Below are 19,409 nucleotides of genomic sequence, written 5' to 3'. Positions count from 1 at the left end.
TTCCATTTTATTGGCTAATACGATTTCAATATAATTTTGTTATTTTGTCACGGTAAATATGTACATTTTAAATTTATAATCAAAATCTGGTCTGTGTATAGGTAAAGTAAAAAAAATTAAAAGACAACGGCAAAGGTCAGTATTTTTACTGTGATGGTAATGACGTTTAGTGCGTGTTTTCTTGATTATCGAAATAACTTGAAGTATTTAATCAATATGGACCATGGCGCCTTATGTGGAAACTTGTATGAATCGTTATTCAGAAGTTTAATTTACCAGAACTACAACAGTTTTTTTTTATCGATCGGAACATAAGTTTTTTACTGTTTCGCGGATTTACCCAGTATCAATATTAAAGATGTTGACCTTAAGACGCGATTTAAAAAATATATAAATATTTCGTTAAACTTAATAATATTAAGCTATTTATTAAAATAATAATTTACAAAAGATATGTAAATCTTTACAAATTAAAACAACATTAATCGTAAATCTGTAATAGCGCCATCTATACAACGTATGATGAAAAGTGTACTTCAATCAAACGGTACAGTCAATGCTTTTAGCGACATCTATTTTTGCCAAGGGCAAACATATAAAATAAACTTGAAAGCTTCTTGTCTATGGCAAAAAAGTAAAGCGTATCCAAACGCGCTCGACGCTGTCACATTTTTTCTGAATGTTGGCAACGATATTTCAATTTCAAACGGTTTTCGATCGTGTAGTGTTTCATGGCGTTTGTAAAATAAATAATTTTGCGGAGTTTCTTGTGTAATAATGTCAATTTTCAATGAATTGTTGCCTAAACTCAGTGAAATATCGAACACTATTACTAAAAACTTCAACGATGACCTAAAGGTAAAGAAATGTTTGTAGAAACGCGAGTGCAATACAACGTATTTCGTTTCGGTTATTTCCTTCGCTTTTGTGGTGCTTCCGTGTGTTAAATTAGTGTTTTAGTGCTTTTTGGAGTGTGAACAGCGATGTTTCAATAGAAAATTGTGTATTACAGGCAGCGTTTGAGTGTTTTGACAAATTGGAAGAGGAGTATCAGAATGGCAGGGCCAGAGCGCGGGAGAAAGCCCCAAAGGATAAAAACCCTATGACGACCCTCCAAAGCATCAACGAGGACGATGGTAAACAGATAATGTCCATTTCATATTGTGTTTACATCATTATAAAAAGTTAAAGTTACATCACACTACTCAGTTTAGCAATGGTTCTCCAAATTATTGATAACTCTCATTATCAGTAAAATTTGAGAATGTTACATACCTTTCAATTTATGTTCTCATTTAATTTGTAAAACTGATAATTCAACTCACATTACAAATGCATCAAGTAGGCCAAACTTATTTAGATAACACCCGTTGCAGTACTATGTTAGTTTCTCTACCATACTTGCCTCTTTGTATAAAATCCAGACTTCTATGGATTGAAATTGGGTTCTAATGCCCGTTTTCACCATCAATCCCTAATTTTAAGTGACCCCTATGAAAACAAAGTTCCTGTTATGTGTTACTTAAAAATTAGGTATTCAATAAATTCATTCTAAAATAAAATTCATTTATTTTTGCAAATAGGCTTTAAAAAGCGCTTTTACACGTCCCAATATTAACCCTACCACTGCTTCGGGACAATGGATGGTGGAAATGATGGTGAAAATGGGCATAATTTTTGTAAATGCAATTTTTCTACACAGATGAACCCAATAAACTGTCAGATGCAGAGCCCAAGCGTAAATCCAGCAAGTCTACCAACAATACAGACAACCGAAGCTCTGTTGAGAGCACTAGTGAGAAGCCACGAAGAGGCTCCAAGAAACGCAGTAAAAATGAAGTCGACGGACTGTCGAGCCCCGAACAAGATAAACGACTCAAGAGGAATGCGTCTATCAAAGCCCAGAGCATTATTAGTAAACAGGTACATAAGTAATTTATTAAATTCAAATTCATATTTTTTTGCTAATAATTTTGTTATGAAAATAAAAGTTATGATCTCCACATTAAAATTTATTGAAAGATATTTATTTATAATAATGATGATTGTTCAATGAGAATCATTGTAATTCAACTTCTATTATATCCAGTGGGATATGGAGGGTCCTCACTCCAGCCTGTGCAGATAGATATTTTGTTTATACCAACTTTAAAAAAAAGAGGAGTAATTCAATAATCATGTTATATCTTTGTAGTATTTAGCTTTTTATTTAAAATACAACAAAATAATAGTGACTCCTAAATAAAATAAAGTTATGGCGTGGTGGCTTTGACAAATTAAAATCTTATTATAATTAAATATTACAATATGTCATGTACACAGGTGAACGTTAATTTGACCCAAAAAATGAGGCGTGAAGAGTCATCAGAGAAAATAAAACGGAATAACAAAAAGAAAGATGATGATAAGGAGAATACAGAACCGGCACAGATCATACAAAGTAAGTAAACATAGTTATTAAATTATTGGTAAAAAAAATACTGTGGACTCAGTAATAATGTTGATTGTCTACTACAATTTTGGGAAAATTATTTTCTTTGATTTGTAATGTCAGATTACAAGAAACTCTTCTTCAAAAAAATCCGGATTATACGGTGTTTTATACGCAGTAGGTACTCTATAGTCCGTCAAATACGATGATTCGACACTGTCTTGAAAAACTGTCGGTAAATCTTGCTGTCCATAGTTTAATAGAATTCTAGTTTGTATAAACCAGTAATTTCTGGACCATCTTACAATAATAAAACACAGGCAATGTTACGTGAGTTGGGTTATTTATATTGATAGTTATTATAAGGACTGTCATTTGGCTGAAACAACAACTATAAGGAGTTTTGGTTCTTAAGTTCTTTTAAATAAAATACTACAAAGTGTGATTCCTGACTTGTTTCAATGAAAATTATTAGAATAAAATACTTTAATAATGTTTTATATTGTTTCTCTTTCTAATGTTATTTATTTTTTCAGTCAAACAAGAGAAAATATCACTACCCCCTGAACCAATGGACATGGAGTCGTTGCCACTCAATATTGAAGTCAAACAGGAACCGAATAAGGACGATATTGCTATGCCGCCGCCCGCCGCGCCTGTTCCTAGTAAGTGTAGCTGAAATTAATTTTATATCAGTCAAATAAAATAAAATAAAAAATAAATAAGTGTGCCATAGTGATAATAAATGATGATTTTGTATTATTTACTTTGTTATAGATGTTTGTTTTAAAAATTAATAGATGTGTAAACAGTACAGATGGGCCGACTAGTCGCCGATTAGTCGGGAAAGCCGACTATTCGGCATCATTTGTAGTCGGCCGACTAGTGACGACTATTCGGCAAAATATGCCGATTATAATCGGCGCATTACAAAATGAAATATTATTATGTGAATGAAATAAAACTCATAATCACCAAGATAATTATGAGGTAGACCAAGGGCGTTTGTCGAAACCACTTTAGACTGCAAAAAATCAGGAAAAAGTGGTTTCACCAGATCTAAAATTTTGGCAATTATTCTAAATTCATACAAAGTTAAGATTAGTTAAAATTACCAGGAAATCATCAAAAATGTGTAAAGTTTATGTAAGTCCATATAAAAATTGTCATTTTTTTTCGGGGAAAATATGCATGGAATTGCATACCTATCCTGCGGGGAAGTGGTAGATTATGTGGGGCTCCTCTCATCGGAAGGATGAGGAATACCCACAATCCACATAAATAATAGCCCCTGAGCTCCGTCGATCGCCTTAGTGTGAAGAACTATGGGAATCCGGACAAAGCCATCAACTATCACAGTCTGTCCCGGCAATTGCCCACCTGTATGGCGAGCCATCTAACCCAAACAATACACCTGATCTGTTGGACTTTTTGACTATCAAGGAACTACTTAAAACCTCAATCCTGCCTGGATTATCCGACCATACTCCGGTTCTGCTGACTGTTAGCACAATGATAATAGAGTGATAAAGAATCTTTTTTTTTAAGACACACTTATACCGCTTTGGGTATAGGAGAAAGTTTGTACTGATAGCGTTATTTTTGCAGGGCCCCGAAAGGCAGCAGCCAAAGACAAGGCAGAGTCCAGCGAGGAGTCTTCAGGCCGCCGCACCACTCGCACCAGGAAGCAAACTGACACAGCCCCGGGTGAGTATAATATACAGGGTGTTCATAATATTTATTACTAGCGGCCGCCCGCGACTTCGTACGCGTGGATCCCGTTTTACCACCTTCATCTATCTTACGCGGTTTAGATTTTTTCATACAAATGTTTTTTCCCGCTAACTCCCGTTCCCGTGGGAATTTTGCAATATCCTGTTCTAACTAAGCTTTAAGTTTACTAAGGTACCTGCATGCCAAATTTCAAGCGTCTAACTTAAGCGGTTTAGGTTTTTCATACAAAAGGAATTTCCCACTAATTCCGGTTCCCGTGGGAATTCTTAAGTATACTATAACCTGCCCAGGAGTATGAAGGATAATTGTACCAAGTTTCGTTAAAATCCGTCGAGTAGTTTTTGTTTCTATAAGGAACATACAGACGGACAGACAGACAGACAGACAAAAATTTTACTGTTTGCGTTTTTGGCATCAGTATCTAATCACCCCCTGATAGTTATTTTGAAAATATATTTCATGTACAGAATTGACTTCTCTACAGATTTATTATAAGTATAGATAAATAACTTGTCAGTTACATTTACACCATGGTAAAACCACTGAACTCATGTTGATGAAGTTTGGTATTGATATTCAATCAGGGAAGTGGTCTACTAGAAAAGATGCTAAAATTAAACTTTGGCCATTTCATTACTACAGTAACTGTATAACATTATAATGAACAGTGATTTTTTCACATATCATCAACCATCAACATTTTAACTAAGGTGTAGAGTTAGAAGCTTGGCTCTACATGAGATCTGATAACTTCACAGTGCGAGCTATAAAATATGTTTTTTTTTATATCACAACGAGGAAGCTCTTGGTCTGTATCTCACCTGATGGTAAGTGACGATCAGGCCGAAGGTGGAAGCGAACTTCACCCGGAATCCTCAACCACGGAGGAACTGGCTATCTTACCTCTAACTGCCGGAACACAGCAATGCTGTTAACATTGTTGTTATGGCGACAGACTTAGGTAAGATGGTGGTAGCTAGCCAGGCGGACTTAGAACAAGCCCTACCACCAACCAAACCGAACAGAAAAATCTGCCCCCACTGGGAATCGAACCCGGGACCTCTGCGTCTGAAGCAGGTGGTCTTACCACTAGACCACAGAGGCGGTCATCTCGTTGTTACGGGACTATTCCCACCGCTGCAACTCCTGTGTAGCCAGGATCTACAGTTTGACCGCCAAAAAAAACCCAACCTATGAAGGTCAAGTTTGTCCCGGGGGAAAGTTAAACTGTCATTGGACCCGCAACGAAATTAATCAGAAGAACATACGAGGAGTTCGAAATTAAGGTTCGACTTCCTTCCATTGCAAAGCGGATGACAGGTGACAAACAAAGGTTTAAAACCTTTAAGAAAAGATTACGCGCCACGGACAATAAATTAAATTAAGGGGTCATCTCGTTGTTGACAACATTTTACATGAAAATGTTTGTTTGTATGTTTGTCCTGCATTCTAAACCCAGTTTTCATCTATTCAACAGTAGCAGCGCCTCGAGCCACACGTGGCAGTTCACGCGTCACCAGAGACTTGGATGCGGAGCAACCGCCGCCCGAGCCGAGACCCAAGCGCACCCGCGGGAGAAAGGTAAACTAGCGTGACTCATAACTCATAAGACTCATCATCATTACAGCCATAGGACGTCCATTGCTATACATAAATAAAATAAATAAATAAATCTTTGGACAATTTCACACAGCACCAGCTAGCCCCAAAGTAAGCAACTTAATGCTTGTGTTATGGGTGCTAGCTTAACGGGTATACTACTTATATACTTTTTTTTTAAATACATAAATACTATACATAGTCACACCCAGACCCGTCACAGAAATTAAAATTCATCATTTCAATTTCTGCCCGGCCGGGAATCGAACCCGGGACCTCTCGGCATAGTAGTCCGTTCTGAACCACTACACCAAACGGCCGACATACATGACCCAAAGACTTGGAAGGCGGGGCCTTATGTAATTTTTGAAACAAATATTAATACTCGCCAATATTTTATTAATTATTACGTATTATAAACAACAACACAACCTTCAAGGTGGACCGACGACCTGATAAAGGTAGCAGTAAGGCGCTGGATGCAGGCCGCTACCAACCTTGCGATGTGGATGTCATTGGGGGAGGCCTATGTTCAGCAGTGGACGTGAAATGATGAGGATTATAAACAATGCTATGCCTGCCTCTGTGTGACGTCACCCATAGCCAGTGTTGAGTGCGAGAGAAAACGTGATATGCACTGTTTTATTATAACATAGCCTGCCACGAGTCTGCGCCGAGTATATATAGTAGGGAATTTAGTGCAATGATTTGTATGGAGACCCCTCCACTTTGGTATAGAAGGCTCATTTTTGCAACAGTGGTTCTTTGGGTGCTCCTGAGTGGATTTCCGTCGGTAGACATCGGGAGCCCCCCCTGTGGTAGCAGGGGGAGGGGGGGCAAGTTTCCTTCCGCCGCGCTTCACTTTAAGGCCCATATCTTCAAAACTATGGGTATTAGGGCAAGTGTGGTATCATTTTCAGATAATTAAAGGATGGCGAATTCATTTCTAGAACAAACTTTTTGCCTTTTCATACAAAAAAATAGAAATATTGAGCAAAATTCACAAAAACCAAAAAGTATTTTTTTAAATAAACGTCGTTTACTTTTAAACCACTGGAGATAATCTAATAAAAAAAATATGAACTGAAAGCTACATTTATCAGGATTATAAAAATATAACATTGTATGGTACTTTTTTCGCAAAAAGTAGGTGAAAAAAATTTTTTCTTCAGGACACAGCGGGCGAATTTTATTGCGCATTGGAAAAAAATATTTATTTTATCCATGAATTCATACTATTTGGTTCATAAGCAAGCAAGGATTATTATTTTAGAATTTATTCAGAGTTGCTGGCACATCAATCTACCATGATTTGTATTTTTTCGTCATTTTGATTTTGAATTCTATGTGTGAGGCATAAGGTTGAAAATAGTTTAAATACATTTTAATATTGAAAATATCATAAGAAGAGAGCACTAAATAAATAAAGGACAATGTTCGTTCTCCATACATTGTTCGCCGTTAGATCAACAGTGCCGAAAAAATACTTTCTAGGTTCTAAATGACACAAATCTTTATGTAAGAACAATTATTCCTGGCGGACCAATTCTATAAACTTATTGATAGCAATATTGTTATCATAACCTCTTACTTACTAGTATTGTATTATATTATTTTATGCACATCGATTTGGGAGATGTTCTGTATTGTAGTTGTCGCAGCCAAATTGTATTATAATATTGGACGGGTTTTGGAAATAGCTCGGCGTTCCACTTTTATGATTTACTTACTTACATTTTGCACGTAAATAAATAACATGAATCCTATGTTTACTTTCCACTCTTGACATTTAACACGTGACTTACCAAACTAACTATCTCCATGGTTACCGTCTTAGTCTATGCATGACTAGGGATTGAACAACTTTTAATTGAATATTATTAACAATTCTCGATAATTATTATCGATTGAAAAATATTCGGTATTTGAATCGAAAGATATATTCAATTTTATCAATATCAAAATATTCAATTTTAATAATAAAATAAATATTATTTACTACCACCTATGAAATGTTCTAAAAATTGCCTGGAGCGCTCCCCCAATCCTGGGTTTTCCCTTTCCAAGCTGAGAGGATATCATTTTGGTTCTATCGATACATTATAAAGGTACTTAATATTTGAAATGTATTACCAATTATTGTTATACCTAAGCATTTTGAGCGAATAAAACTTTCAATTCTATTAGAACTTTAGACATTTCTCTCACTTTAAGCGGCATTGGATTTTTCATCGAATTTTGAAACTGTAACAGATATATTAAAGATGATCCCATATTGTTGTCATTGTCTATATCAGTGTTATGATCACAATTCTTTTTATTTTATTCATGACCTTCGACCAGTTGGACACATTAGATAGCTTCTTGTAGTATCGTGCAATATATTTTTAACTTTTAATTAAAATCTAGTCATACTGTAGCAATTTGGACGATTTATTTTATTTACAAGATCGGTATCTTATTGTCTATGATGACCGCAGTCAACATCACTATTACATGCATTCCTAACAATGAAGTACGGCATTGCCTTGTGCCGATTTTACATAGATTTTATCGACACAAATTATGGAACTTCATAGGATATGGAGCAGGCCACGCCCTAAAATGTCCGGATGTCGTCATAGTATTATGGAATACATATAAAATACTTTTATTATTTCATTTTTTAATCCTCAAGTGTCCGTTACAATCTAATTAATATTTAAGTATTCAAAAAGTAAGAGATTAATTTTGATACTTTACTGCTGTGCCCAGGAATCTAAGGCGGTTTCTGACAATGTCCTTTAATTTGTCTAAACGTCTTAGGGATTATTATTATTTTAATTAACACTTTTATTTCTACATACTATTGTACCAGTGATTTAACGGAAAGGTATTAAGTGTGAGGAAAATGAGGTTTTACAATCATAGTACGGGAGATATTTTTAGCACAAAGGTTACGGCTGTGACCGTTTTAGTTGTTTTTTTCAGACAGCACCAGTTTCTGCACTACTTCTTGCACTTTCATCTCACCATTTCCAGGCAAGCCTCGGCAGCTACGGGCAAACCGGTCCATGTAGGCTCCATGTTGCTATCGACTCTGGTCCACCCCCAAGCAGTCGGGTAAAGGGAACACTGAGTCGGTTGCTTGCAACTAATCCCATATTACGCGAACCCCTTGGATTGATCTAATAAGTGGATAGATCTTGAACAAGGGACGACTAGAAAAGAGGACCAAAATCCCAACAGAACAGCCTAATCTGGTTTACTGACAGCTTAAAGATGCAGTAGCGGCGTAAGGGGGGGCGATGGGGGCGGTCCGCCCCAGGTGCCAAGCATCAGAGGGTGACACATGTCGCACAGATTAGTACTTACTGGCGCATCTGCATAACAAGTCTGCGGTCTATGTCACTGTCTTTCAATCTTGGAATCGGTAGGTAACCCCAAAATCGTCGGGTTACCAGGGGGTGCCTTGGGACTTACGCCGCCACTGCAAAGATGGCCTTGGGAACGGGAACGGGCGTCCACTGTAAACACTTCGAACATGGTGAACGCTTAAGGAGGTTTGCGACAGTGTTTCAAGCTAAATTCTACGCTATAATTATGTGTGCACTAAAGAACAGGGGTGTAAAAAACGCAATATTTACATCCTGATCCACAGCCAGGCAGCACTCAAACAAAAAGCCATCGCCTCAGTGAAGGTTGAGTCTAGAATTATTCTAGATGCAATCTTAAAGATGAACAAACTCGGAAGGCATGAAAAAGTGTCCCTGATGTGGGATACCTGGACATACACGGATCAAATGCAATGGGAGAGCCGACAGTCTAGCGAAACTAGGGTCAGAAGCGATACCTATTGGGTCAGAACTGATACTTACCTTTATCTAACAGCATGTTACCTCATGGCCATAATATAGCCATATCCAAGAAGCACAGTGCTGAATGGGAAAGCTCCAACGATATAAGACAAGCCTCTCCAAATCATTCCTAAAGGGAAACACAGGGTCATGGAGAAAACTCATTAAGCGGAAATAAAAGGTAAGCAATTACTGGTACGCAAACTGGACGCAAACTAGGCATTATGGAACGAACCACATGTCCCACAAAATGGGCCTAACAACAGAAGACAGCTCTCGAGCATGTGGAATACATGTGGGGACCATGAATCAATACTGTAAGGATTGGTCTGCTTGGGTCAGCATATCCGGCATCAGAAGACTTACGCCCGATTCCCATATTCAATCCTTGTCCAAATCCGGATTACAACTGTCAAATTGAATTCAGTTTTAGATTAAATTTCCAAAATTTTATACATTTACACTTTAATATTGTTTAAATAGTCTTTTAAACAATATAAAAATGTAAATACATCAAAAACCGCAGTTATTTTGGCCAAAAATATATTAAAATTTGACAGTTGACAATCCAAATCCGTAAAATTTGGATTAGGATTGAATATAGAAATCCAGCATTAGATGGCTTTCACTCAGACGCTTAATTCACCTAATGGATAGGATTTTTTTGGTTGATAGGGAATAAAAAAAGGAGCATAAAGATCCTACTGGGTCGCTGTGGACTACGCTTAGACCTAGCTTAGCTTAGCTTAGGCTCTACATAAGATAACCCAGACAGCAGCAGCAGCTTTTTATCAGTATTGGCTACTGGCAGTATATCAAGGGATTCGCGTATAGGATCAGGTGCAAGCAACCGACTCAGTGTTTACGACCCTTTACCCGACTGGTTGGGGGTGGACCAGAGTCGATAGCAACATGGAGCCTACATGGACCGGTTTGCCCGTAGCTGCCGAGGCTTGCCTGGAAATGGTGAGATGTAAGTGCAAGAAGTAGTGCAGAAGCTGGTGCTGTCTGAAAAAAAAAACAACTAAAACGGTCACAGCCGTAACCTTTGTGCTAAAAATATCTCCCGTACTATGATTGTGAAATCTCATTTTCCTCACACTTACCTTTCCGTTAAATCACTGGTACAATAGTATGTAGAAATAAGTGTTAATTAAAATAATAATAATCATTAAGACGTTTAGACAAATTAAAGTTATTTATTTAGTGCTTTCTTCTTATGATATTTTCAATATTAAAACGTATTTAAGCTATTTTCAACCTTATGCCTCACACATAGAGTTCAAAATCAAAATGACGAAAAAACACAAATCATGGTAGATTGATGTGCCAGCAACTCTAAATAAATTCTAAAATAATAATCCTTGCTTGCTTCTGAACCAAATAGTATGAATTCATGGATAAAATAAATATTTTTTTCCGATGCGCAATAAAATTCGCCCGCTGTGTCCTGAAGAAAAATTTTTTTTCACCTACTGTTTGCGAAAAAAGTACCGTACAATGTTATATTTTTATAATCCTGATAAATGTAGCTTTCAGGTCATTTTTTTTTTATTAGATTATCTCCAGTGGTTTTTAAACCACAAAAGCAAACGAAGTAAACGACGTTTATTTAAAAAAATACTTTTTGGTTTTTGTGAATTTTGCTCAATATTTCTATTTTTTTGTATGAAAAGGCAAAAAGTTTGTTCTAGAAATGAATTCGCCATCCTTTAATTATCTGAAAATGATACCACACTTGCCCTAATACCCATAGTTTTGAAGATATGGGCCTTAAAGTGAAGCGCGGCGGAAGGAAACTTGCCCCCCCTCCCCCTGCTACCACAGGGGGGGCTCCCGATGTCTACCGACGGAAATCCACTCAGGAGCACCCAAAGAACCACTGTTGCAAAAATGAGCCTTCTATACCAAAGTGGAGGGGTTCTTGCACTAAATTCCCTACTAATAGAGGTAGCAGGAAGGCGCTGGATGCAACCGGTCATTATGGAAGTCATTGGGAGAGGCCTATGTTCAGCAGTGGACGTCCTACGGCTCGTAAGAGTAATCTGGAGTATTCCTTCCTACCTCGTACCTACTATTACAACTGTACCCAGGATCTAAAGTTTGATGTTCAATGAGAATCCAACTAGGAAAAGTCAAGTTCGTCCATAAAAAACAGAATAGAACAAACTTTATGGATTACAAACTATGTATTTATACAAGATAATAAATTTGTCTTTACAAACAATAAAATGTTTGTTCGAAAAGCTTAGAATAAATCTGACTTTCAGTAATAAATAACATAACATTATAAGAAAACTTCTCACAAAACATTATTTACTTTTCAGAAAGTATCAGAGGTTGCAAACACCGACAGCGAAAAGGAATCTGCACAAGCTTCACAAGAGAGTGCACCTGGTATGTATTAAAAATATTTAAATACAGTATCAATTTAGATTAAAATTTTAAAATACTAATGATACTTATTTTATTTTAGCCTCCCCAGCCGAGAAACCGCGGCCAAAGCGGACGAGAAGAGGGCAGAAAGCAGCGTAAGTTTTTGTCTCTATCTTTCATAGTGTTAATTACTTTTTCTGCCTCACGAACTAAAGCCTGGTCCGTGAGCACGTAGAATCCCGTCCAATGACCCCAAGCTGCCCATCCTTATCGCTCGTGCTGGTATAATTACGCGCGAGCGATAAGGATGGGCAGCTTGGGGTCATTGGACGGGATTCTACGTGCTCACGGACCAGGCTTTAGTAAAAGAAATAGTTTTTAAAGGATTTCTTTTAAGTTTTCAGGAGGTACAGATATCAAGTTACTATTAATGCGTTTTCTCCATTGAAATAAAATATTTCCAGTCTAAAGATCAAAAAGATCTAAATCAGCTCAATCGTTTTCAAAACTAATAATAACTTATTACATTACAAATATTACAATCAAATATTTATTAATGTATTTTAGGACTCTACTTGCCCTAGATGAGGAAATGTAGGAAATATTATTTAGATCGTCCGAATTAACAATCTGTTATTCTGCTAACAGAGAGAAAGAAACCGCCAAACCTGAAGAAACCCCCAAACCTGAAGAAACCCTGCCCGAACCGGTAATATCACCGAAAGAAGAGAGAATATCGCAACCAGAATCAAACTCCCCCATACTACAGCCGATAAAATCCAAAATACCGACCAAAGAGACCAAATCTCGAAAGAAAAACAAAGAAGATGTAAAAAAGAACACAGAAATTGAAGATACGGTGCAAACCATAGATGAGACTGATACGCAAAGTGTTCTGGAACAAACTAGAATAATTACCATGAATTCTACGGTTACAATTATGGATAAGACGGTGGATCTGCCGAATGGAGTTTATAATCATGATCCGGGCACGCCGAATAATGTTGTGAGTTTATCATTTTACTATCTTTTGACCTATTGAGAATGATGAGTTCCTAAAAACACTCCATTTAAAAACTACTTTGTTATGAAAACATTGCCTAAATGGTGCAAGTGATTTGTTGAAATACAATAATACTTTGTTTTAATTAATTTGATAATTTTAAAACGAATTTGTATAACCAACTAAAGCCTGGTCCGTGAGCACGTAGAATCCCGTCCAATGACCCCAAGCTACCCATCCTTATCGCTCGCGCGTAATTATATTGCTGTCGCGACTGTGCGACGCGCGCCCGCAGTGAGTGTGCGAGCGCGACAGCAACATAATTACGCGCGAGCGATAGGGATGGGTAGCTTGGGGTCATTGGACGGGATTGTACGTGCTCACGGACCAGGCTTTATAAACGGTCGTTAAACAAATGAAACTTAAAAATCAAACAAATGATACGCGCATAAATTCGTAATTCATAAATTTACCTTCGGCCTGATCATCACTTACCATCAGGTGAGATACAGGCCAAGAGCTTCCTCGTTGTGGATAGAAAAAAATGATCAGATTATGAGGTATGGAAGCGGCACGGGAGAAGTAACAAAAGAGTCAAAAGTGGCACCAAATGGGTCGTGTAATATAACACTCGGCGCTGGCTAGCCAGTTCCTTTGCTTGAACTAATGACGTAACATTTGACGTCACAAAAACATTCTTGTGCTGCTCCCCTATTTCAGTTAAGCGCTAGCTAGACCTATAAACGTATGCACATTTTCCCTTGCATTTTATATCTCAATTATGATTAAGTAATTCATTGTATCTATTCTGTCGTAGCATCACATGAACGAGACGGTGGTATTAGAGACTTGCAGCAGGGAGACTATAGTGCTGGAGAAGCCACACGCTATCATGGATGCTACCGTCGTTATTGACAAAGGTACGTTTTGTTTTATTTACTTGTGTATTAACCGTGTAGTTCCGGCAGAGTAGAATATTTATGACCATCGGACATCTGACATCGACAGAGTAGAATATATATCACAAACACATAGACAATGTTTTTTTGGACGAACCGTACCCAGCTTGCATCTGACGAAAGCTCGCTACACATCTTGCAGTTCGTTGAAATATTTCCACTGTTAAGACTCATACCGTTCGATAGTTAAACTGTTTGATCTGAATTCGTCAAAATGTATAACTATTTGTAGTGATTGACGAACTAGATTCGATGTCCGTCATTTGTATTTTGGCGGATTCGGATCAGACGTAGTGCAAAACCGCTCTACAACCGATGTACCATTTATGAATGCACAGTCAATATCAAATAGTATGTGACACCCAAAGTGGCCAATAAGGTCGCAACACGTCTTGGTTACTTGGAAACTTGGAATAAAGTTATGTTGTCAACTTTTTGGCTACGAACTATTTGGCGCTGACTGTGCCTACTTCTTATATGCCTAAGCGCAGACCAGCGATTTTTAGTTGGCCGATAGTTGAATCGGGCTATTGATCGGTATGGAGATGTATGAAAGTGCGCACATTACACCGATTTGGTATCGGCCGCTTCTTCATACAAATTAGAATCGGGCCCAGCTATCGGCCAACTAAAATTAGGTGGTTTGCGTCTAGGCTAAGAGTTGTTGTGTCCCGTCAGATCCGAAGCATCCGATGATGGCGGAGCACAACTCGCTGCTGACCGATGATGAAGACGCGCCCAGTCCGCGCACGCCGCCCAAGCAGCAGCCGCCCAAGCCGCAGCCCACGTGAGTATACAAGATTATATTGTAGGAACTTGTCTCATCGACGATGAGAAGCTGAGCGTCACTGTTCATAGTGGCGTAGATGTATGCGTCTAAAGTCCGGTCGCCGAGCAGATAGAATTTCGTCCAATGACGACATCAAAGGTAGCAGGGAAGCGCTGGACGCAGGCCGCTACCAATCGATCAAAGTCAAAGTCAAAATTTCTTTATTTGTTTAGACTAATAAATAGTTCTTACAAATCGTCATTTTGCTCTTAAGGAGCCTCTACATGTCTCATAATCTTTTTACCCTACCAGCGCTTCGAGACCAACATTTGGCAAGTGCTGAGAAGAAACGCCGCAACAAACTCAGTCACCACTGACTGCCGGTTAATATAAATAAATAGAAATAGCAGTAGTAGGTACATTCGATTCAGGAGCATTTCACTGAATTTACCATGCATTCTTGTATAATGGGTATACAAAATTGCGTGGTATATTAAACAAGGTAGTGACGTGCTAATATCTAGACTTACAGATTACATACTTAAATACTAGTAGAAATGACTCGCATACATAAATTGGAATAACTTGGATTGACCAGTCCTCGAAAGCAGCGCCTGTTCACAGACATGACGAGTGAACCAGCCATCGCGTCACTCGACCATATTAGAGGGAATGTAACGACCCGATCAACATGGAAAGCATTGGGGGAGGCCTATGTTCAGCAGTGGACGTCCTATGGCTGAGATGATGATGATGATGATGATGAATGACTCTAAGCTACCCATCCTTATCGTTTGTAACTATAACTTTAACCGAGGTATTTGTATCACTCGTAATTATATTTCTGTCGCGACTGTGCGACGGGCGACCGTAGAGTGACCCGTGAGTGTGCGAGCGATAAGGATGGGTAGCTTGGAGTCATTGGACGTCCATCTGTTCGGCGATCGGATTTTAGTACGCTACGCCGCCATGGACCGTGACGCAACGACTGAATTGTTTTCCCATAACAGGAAGCTCTTGGCCTGCTAGACCTAATAATACAACTTAATGGTCACTCAAGAAACGTACTGTTGACCTATACAAAATCGGTGCAAAGTTGCTATTTTAAAACAAATAATAATAGTGTATTACAACTATAGCCTGACCAGGAACATAAAAACCCTCGCCATGTTGCGGAAATCTAATGGTACTAATTTCTTTTAATGGCAACAATAACTAAAAACTTCATTGACATGTCACCTTGCATGTCAGTCTATTGCTGTCAAAGTGTAAACAAACTTTATTTTAAATGTGCGCAATTGATTTTGTGAATTAAATTGCTAAAATCTTTTTATAGTCGTGAAATAAAAGTGGTTCACAATGTATTCAAGTATTTGTCGAAGAGAAATAATAAGGGTTCGGACAATATTTTCATTGAATAATTTTTCCGACAAGGGTGTCAAATTGACTGACATGTTTATCGTATAGTACAGTCCACTATGAAAATTAGCTGTGGTTTGTTTCAACTACCTATTTTAAAGTTTTTTGTCACTTTCTAAGTGTTGAATTTTATGGAATTGGGAAAGAAGTACCGAGTTTGAAGCCTTCATGAGCAGACATTGCAGTTGAATATTCAAGTTCTGAATTTGATTATTGATGAATAATAAAATAAATCCTACTAGCTCGATTGATGGTTTCATTTAATTTATTTAAACCAGATTACCTATAATAATATGTTTTCGTTAATTTATAAAAATATTAAATTAGACCGTAATCCTGAATCCTGATACATAAAGTTAGCCTATTAATTTAACACAGGTACGACTGTACTCAGTGTTGCACTATCAAATGCAATTGATGCGCCTCTATGCCAGGGTTTTTATGTTCCAGCAGGGCTAAGATGCGCGCCGTGATAAACTGCTATCGCGGCGTTATATCGATTTTGACGTCACTATATCGTTTTATCTACCGGCGCTAACATGGCACCCCGAAAATTATCATGTCATCTGTCAAAATGTGATAGTGATAGATTTGTTTTTTTTTTTTGTGATAAACCTGGCAAGCCCTAACATGAAGCGCTAACTATATCATATTTTGACATCACGATAGGATAGGATGTGGTGTTTTTATCGTCCTCGATCCTTGCCCACGATAGCAAGACGATAGGAGATTAACTTTTTTGCAAGCTACTTTAACTCTATTTATTTATCATTTATAATGGTAAATGACATTTTACGACTAATTTGAGGCTAGTAAAATTCAAAGAAAGGAATCTAGCACCTTTGTGATACTTTTACTTCTAGGTGGAGATTGAGTTCTAGTTCAAGAGTTTATCAGTGTGAGGCGAATCTTGCGACAGTTTATAATCGCTAGCTGCAAAATCTTAGTGCTCCCACAGTCCCACCCACATATTAATTATTACATTACCTACCTTGTAAAATAACCATTACTTACCTACTTAGGTAGGCAGTCAACAGTACATCAGACAATACATATTAAGTTGCAAATGTCGTGAGATACCCCAGTGTTTAGCTTGATTTAAGTACCTACTGTCATCTGTACATAATCTTGTAAAATTATTGAAAATGGGGCGGAATGTGGTGACCGAGCTTCTTGTGTCTACATCAAACAGTGGCAAAGTTATTGTCAGAAATTAGCATTGGGTGGGATGTGTAATCAAACTTGCTATAATAACAATGAGAATAAATGAATTTTACTAATTTTATAACTTGATGGTGATACCATACATACATTACACATTACTATCAATCTAATTCCTCCATGTGGTCTTTTTTAAGGGCTTTAATGTGACAGGATGATAATCTTGTACAATTTATTCCATTATAATAAATTCATCATCATCTCAGCCAGAGGACGTCCACTGCTGAACATAGGCCTCCCCCAATGCTTTCCATGTTGCCCGATGGGGCAGCAAGGTTCTGGGGTGGAGGCCGGGTACCGGAATACGCAGCGTGGGACGTCCACCCACAAGGTGGACCGACGACATCATAATGGTAGCAGAAAGGCGCTAGACGCAGGCAATAAATTCATTATTGCAGTGTAATTTCAAAATAATTCAACCATTATTTACAAAATCTTTATTTGGAAAACTTTTGTTTTACAATAGCTATTTATAATTTCAAATACAAACAGAATTCCATGAATTGGTTAGCCTAGCCAGTACCCTTGAAGTTTTTCTTGCTGATTGTTATTGTAAATTTTCATGATAGTGAGCAAGACTTGATTATGTCTAAGCTTTAGAATGAAATAATCACTCATAATCCCACACTTCTTCATCCACTGTCTGAAAAAAGAAAGAATATTATTTAAACACAATTATAAATATTACAATTACATAAACAGTTCATAAATAGAAACATTTACTTAATCCTATTTGTATTTTAAGTTTACATACAAAATATTGATCACAGTATTATTACACAGTGAAAGAACTATGTGAAATAAATATAGGAAAGAAGGTGAAAGCTTATTTGTAGGAATAAAAATATTTTTCCTTTTCTCCGGTGCTGTTACTTATGAAAATCAAGATGTGCGGAGTATAGCTAATATTTTAGACTTTAGGTACTTACTTTGCTACTTTATTAATGAGTGTAACTTTATTTCTCAAATCTCAATAAACTTTCTGACTGCTTCATGTAAGTTGAATAATTACTGTAAACCTCGCATTATGGGGTAGGTAGTGGAGTTCGGTTATTCTGTTAATTTTGAAGACTTCATTCTTTAATACTATCGGTATGATCAGGAATTCTTCATTGTTTTTCTTTAACTTGGTTATCTCTTCGTTTGATATTTTCCGTACTTTAGAAATATTAAAAATAAGACTGGAAACATAAAAATACAATTTTAAAAACACAAACAAATACAATCAAGCAGTCATGTAATGTCAACAAAATTGACATAACTTTTTTTTAATGACGTTCTCACTGCTTTAAGATATGTGTTTTTAGCGAATTAGTAGCAGAAATGAACGAGATTGAACGAATGAGCTAAAATATTTCAAGGTTGGCCAACATAATAACGCAATTTTTTCTTAATATGGCAACAATTGGGTTATCACGCGATAGCGGTCGATAGACTTTTCCATCGATGGTCCCATGTTAGGGAAAATGATAAAATTATCTACGTGATCGAAAATTGTCTTATCATATCATGTCATTGTCGATGCGCGCATCTTAGGCCTACTGGTCAGGCTATACATAGGATATCACAGTCTTTATTAGCTCGATGTGCCTTCGTCTGTGCAATAAAACACATTTCTTTTATTGCCCAGACAAAGGCACATGGCGGTCAGCAATGAACTATGATTATTAGCATTCATAATGTTCGGATTCATTGATTGCTGACCATTTCCACTACCAGCGAAAACTTGCACTTGACGTGTCACAGCAACAATCGCTATAAAATTTATTCAACTGTAATTCTACTTTACGATTTGGACTCGCACATTCGCTTATAATGGTCCAGCTACAAAACTATCAAAACGTGACCCTTTATTTGACAACTTATATTTTCTAGATCGGCCGTAAAAGAAAAGGTGCAACAGTTCGAAGAATTAGCGTCGCGAGTCACAAGAACTAAGACGCGAGCCATGGCCAAAAAGGTAAACCTTTGTAATTCATAATTAATAAACAAAATTATAAAAAATATCCTGTAGCAGATGTAAAATTGGAACCCGATTTTACCAATCAAAAATCTCAATCTA

General features: G+C 37.3%; 1 protein-coding gene and 1 long non-coding RNA gene across 2 annotated transcripts in view; one reads left to right on the top strand and one right to left on the bottom strand.

Moving 5' to 3' along the window:
- Positions 1 to 701: 701 nt before the first annotated feature.
- LOC135083238 (inner centromere protein A-like) overlaps positions 702 to 19,409 on the top strand; it is a 28,566-nt gene continuing 9,858 nt past the window's right edge. Inside the window, exons 1-13 of the mRNA XM_063977976.1 lie at positions 702 to 858; positions 1,013 to 1,136; positions 1,703 to 1,923; positions 2,323 to 2,440; positions 2,968 to 3,096; positions 4,040 to 4,138; positions 5,643 to 5,746; positions 11,928 to 11,997; positions 12,077 to 12,131; positions 12,625 to 12,982; positions 13,797 to 13,899; positions 14,617 to 14,725; positions 19,223 to 19,307. Of these exons, the coding sequence (XP_063834046.1) occupies positions 778 to 858; positions 1,013 to 1,136; positions 1,703 to 1,923; positions 2,323 to 2,440; positions 2,968 to 3,096; positions 4,040 to 4,138; positions 5,643 to 5,746; positions 11,928 to 11,997; positions 12,077 to 12,131; positions 12,625 to 12,982; positions 13,797 to 13,899; positions 14,617 to 14,725; positions 19,223 to 19,307 (1,656 nt within the window). The 5' untranslated portion in view covers positions 702 to 777. The remainder of the gene's footprint in view (positions 859 to 1,012; positions 1,137 to 1,702; positions 1,924 to 2,322; positions 2,441 to 2,967; positions 3,097 to 4,039; positions 4,139 to 5,642; positions 5,747 to 11,927; positions 11,998 to 12,076; positions 12,132 to 12,624; positions 12,983 to 13,796; positions 13,900 to 14,616; positions 14,726 to 19,222; positions 19,308 to 19,409) is intronic.
- Positions 17,770 to 18,649, bottom strand: LOC135083404 (uncharacterized). The gene is made up of 2 exons (XR_010259596.1): positions 18,277 to 18,649; positions 17,770 to 17,990 (listed from the first exon to the last, which is right to left on the bottom strand). It is a non-coding gene; the product is annotated as an uncharacterized LOC135083404 (long non-coding RNA).

The sequence above is a fragment of the Ostrinia nubilalis genome, chromosome 23, assembly GCF_963855985.1.
Source record: "Ostrinia nubilalis chromosome 23, ilOstNubi1.1, whole genome shotgun sequence".
NCBI lineage: Eukaryota > Metazoa > Arthropoda > Insecta > Lepidoptera > Crambidae > Ostrinia > Ostrinia nubilalis.
The sequence above is the reverse complement of the archived record's forward strand: the minus strand, read 5'-3'. Positions and strand labels throughout refer to the sequence as shown.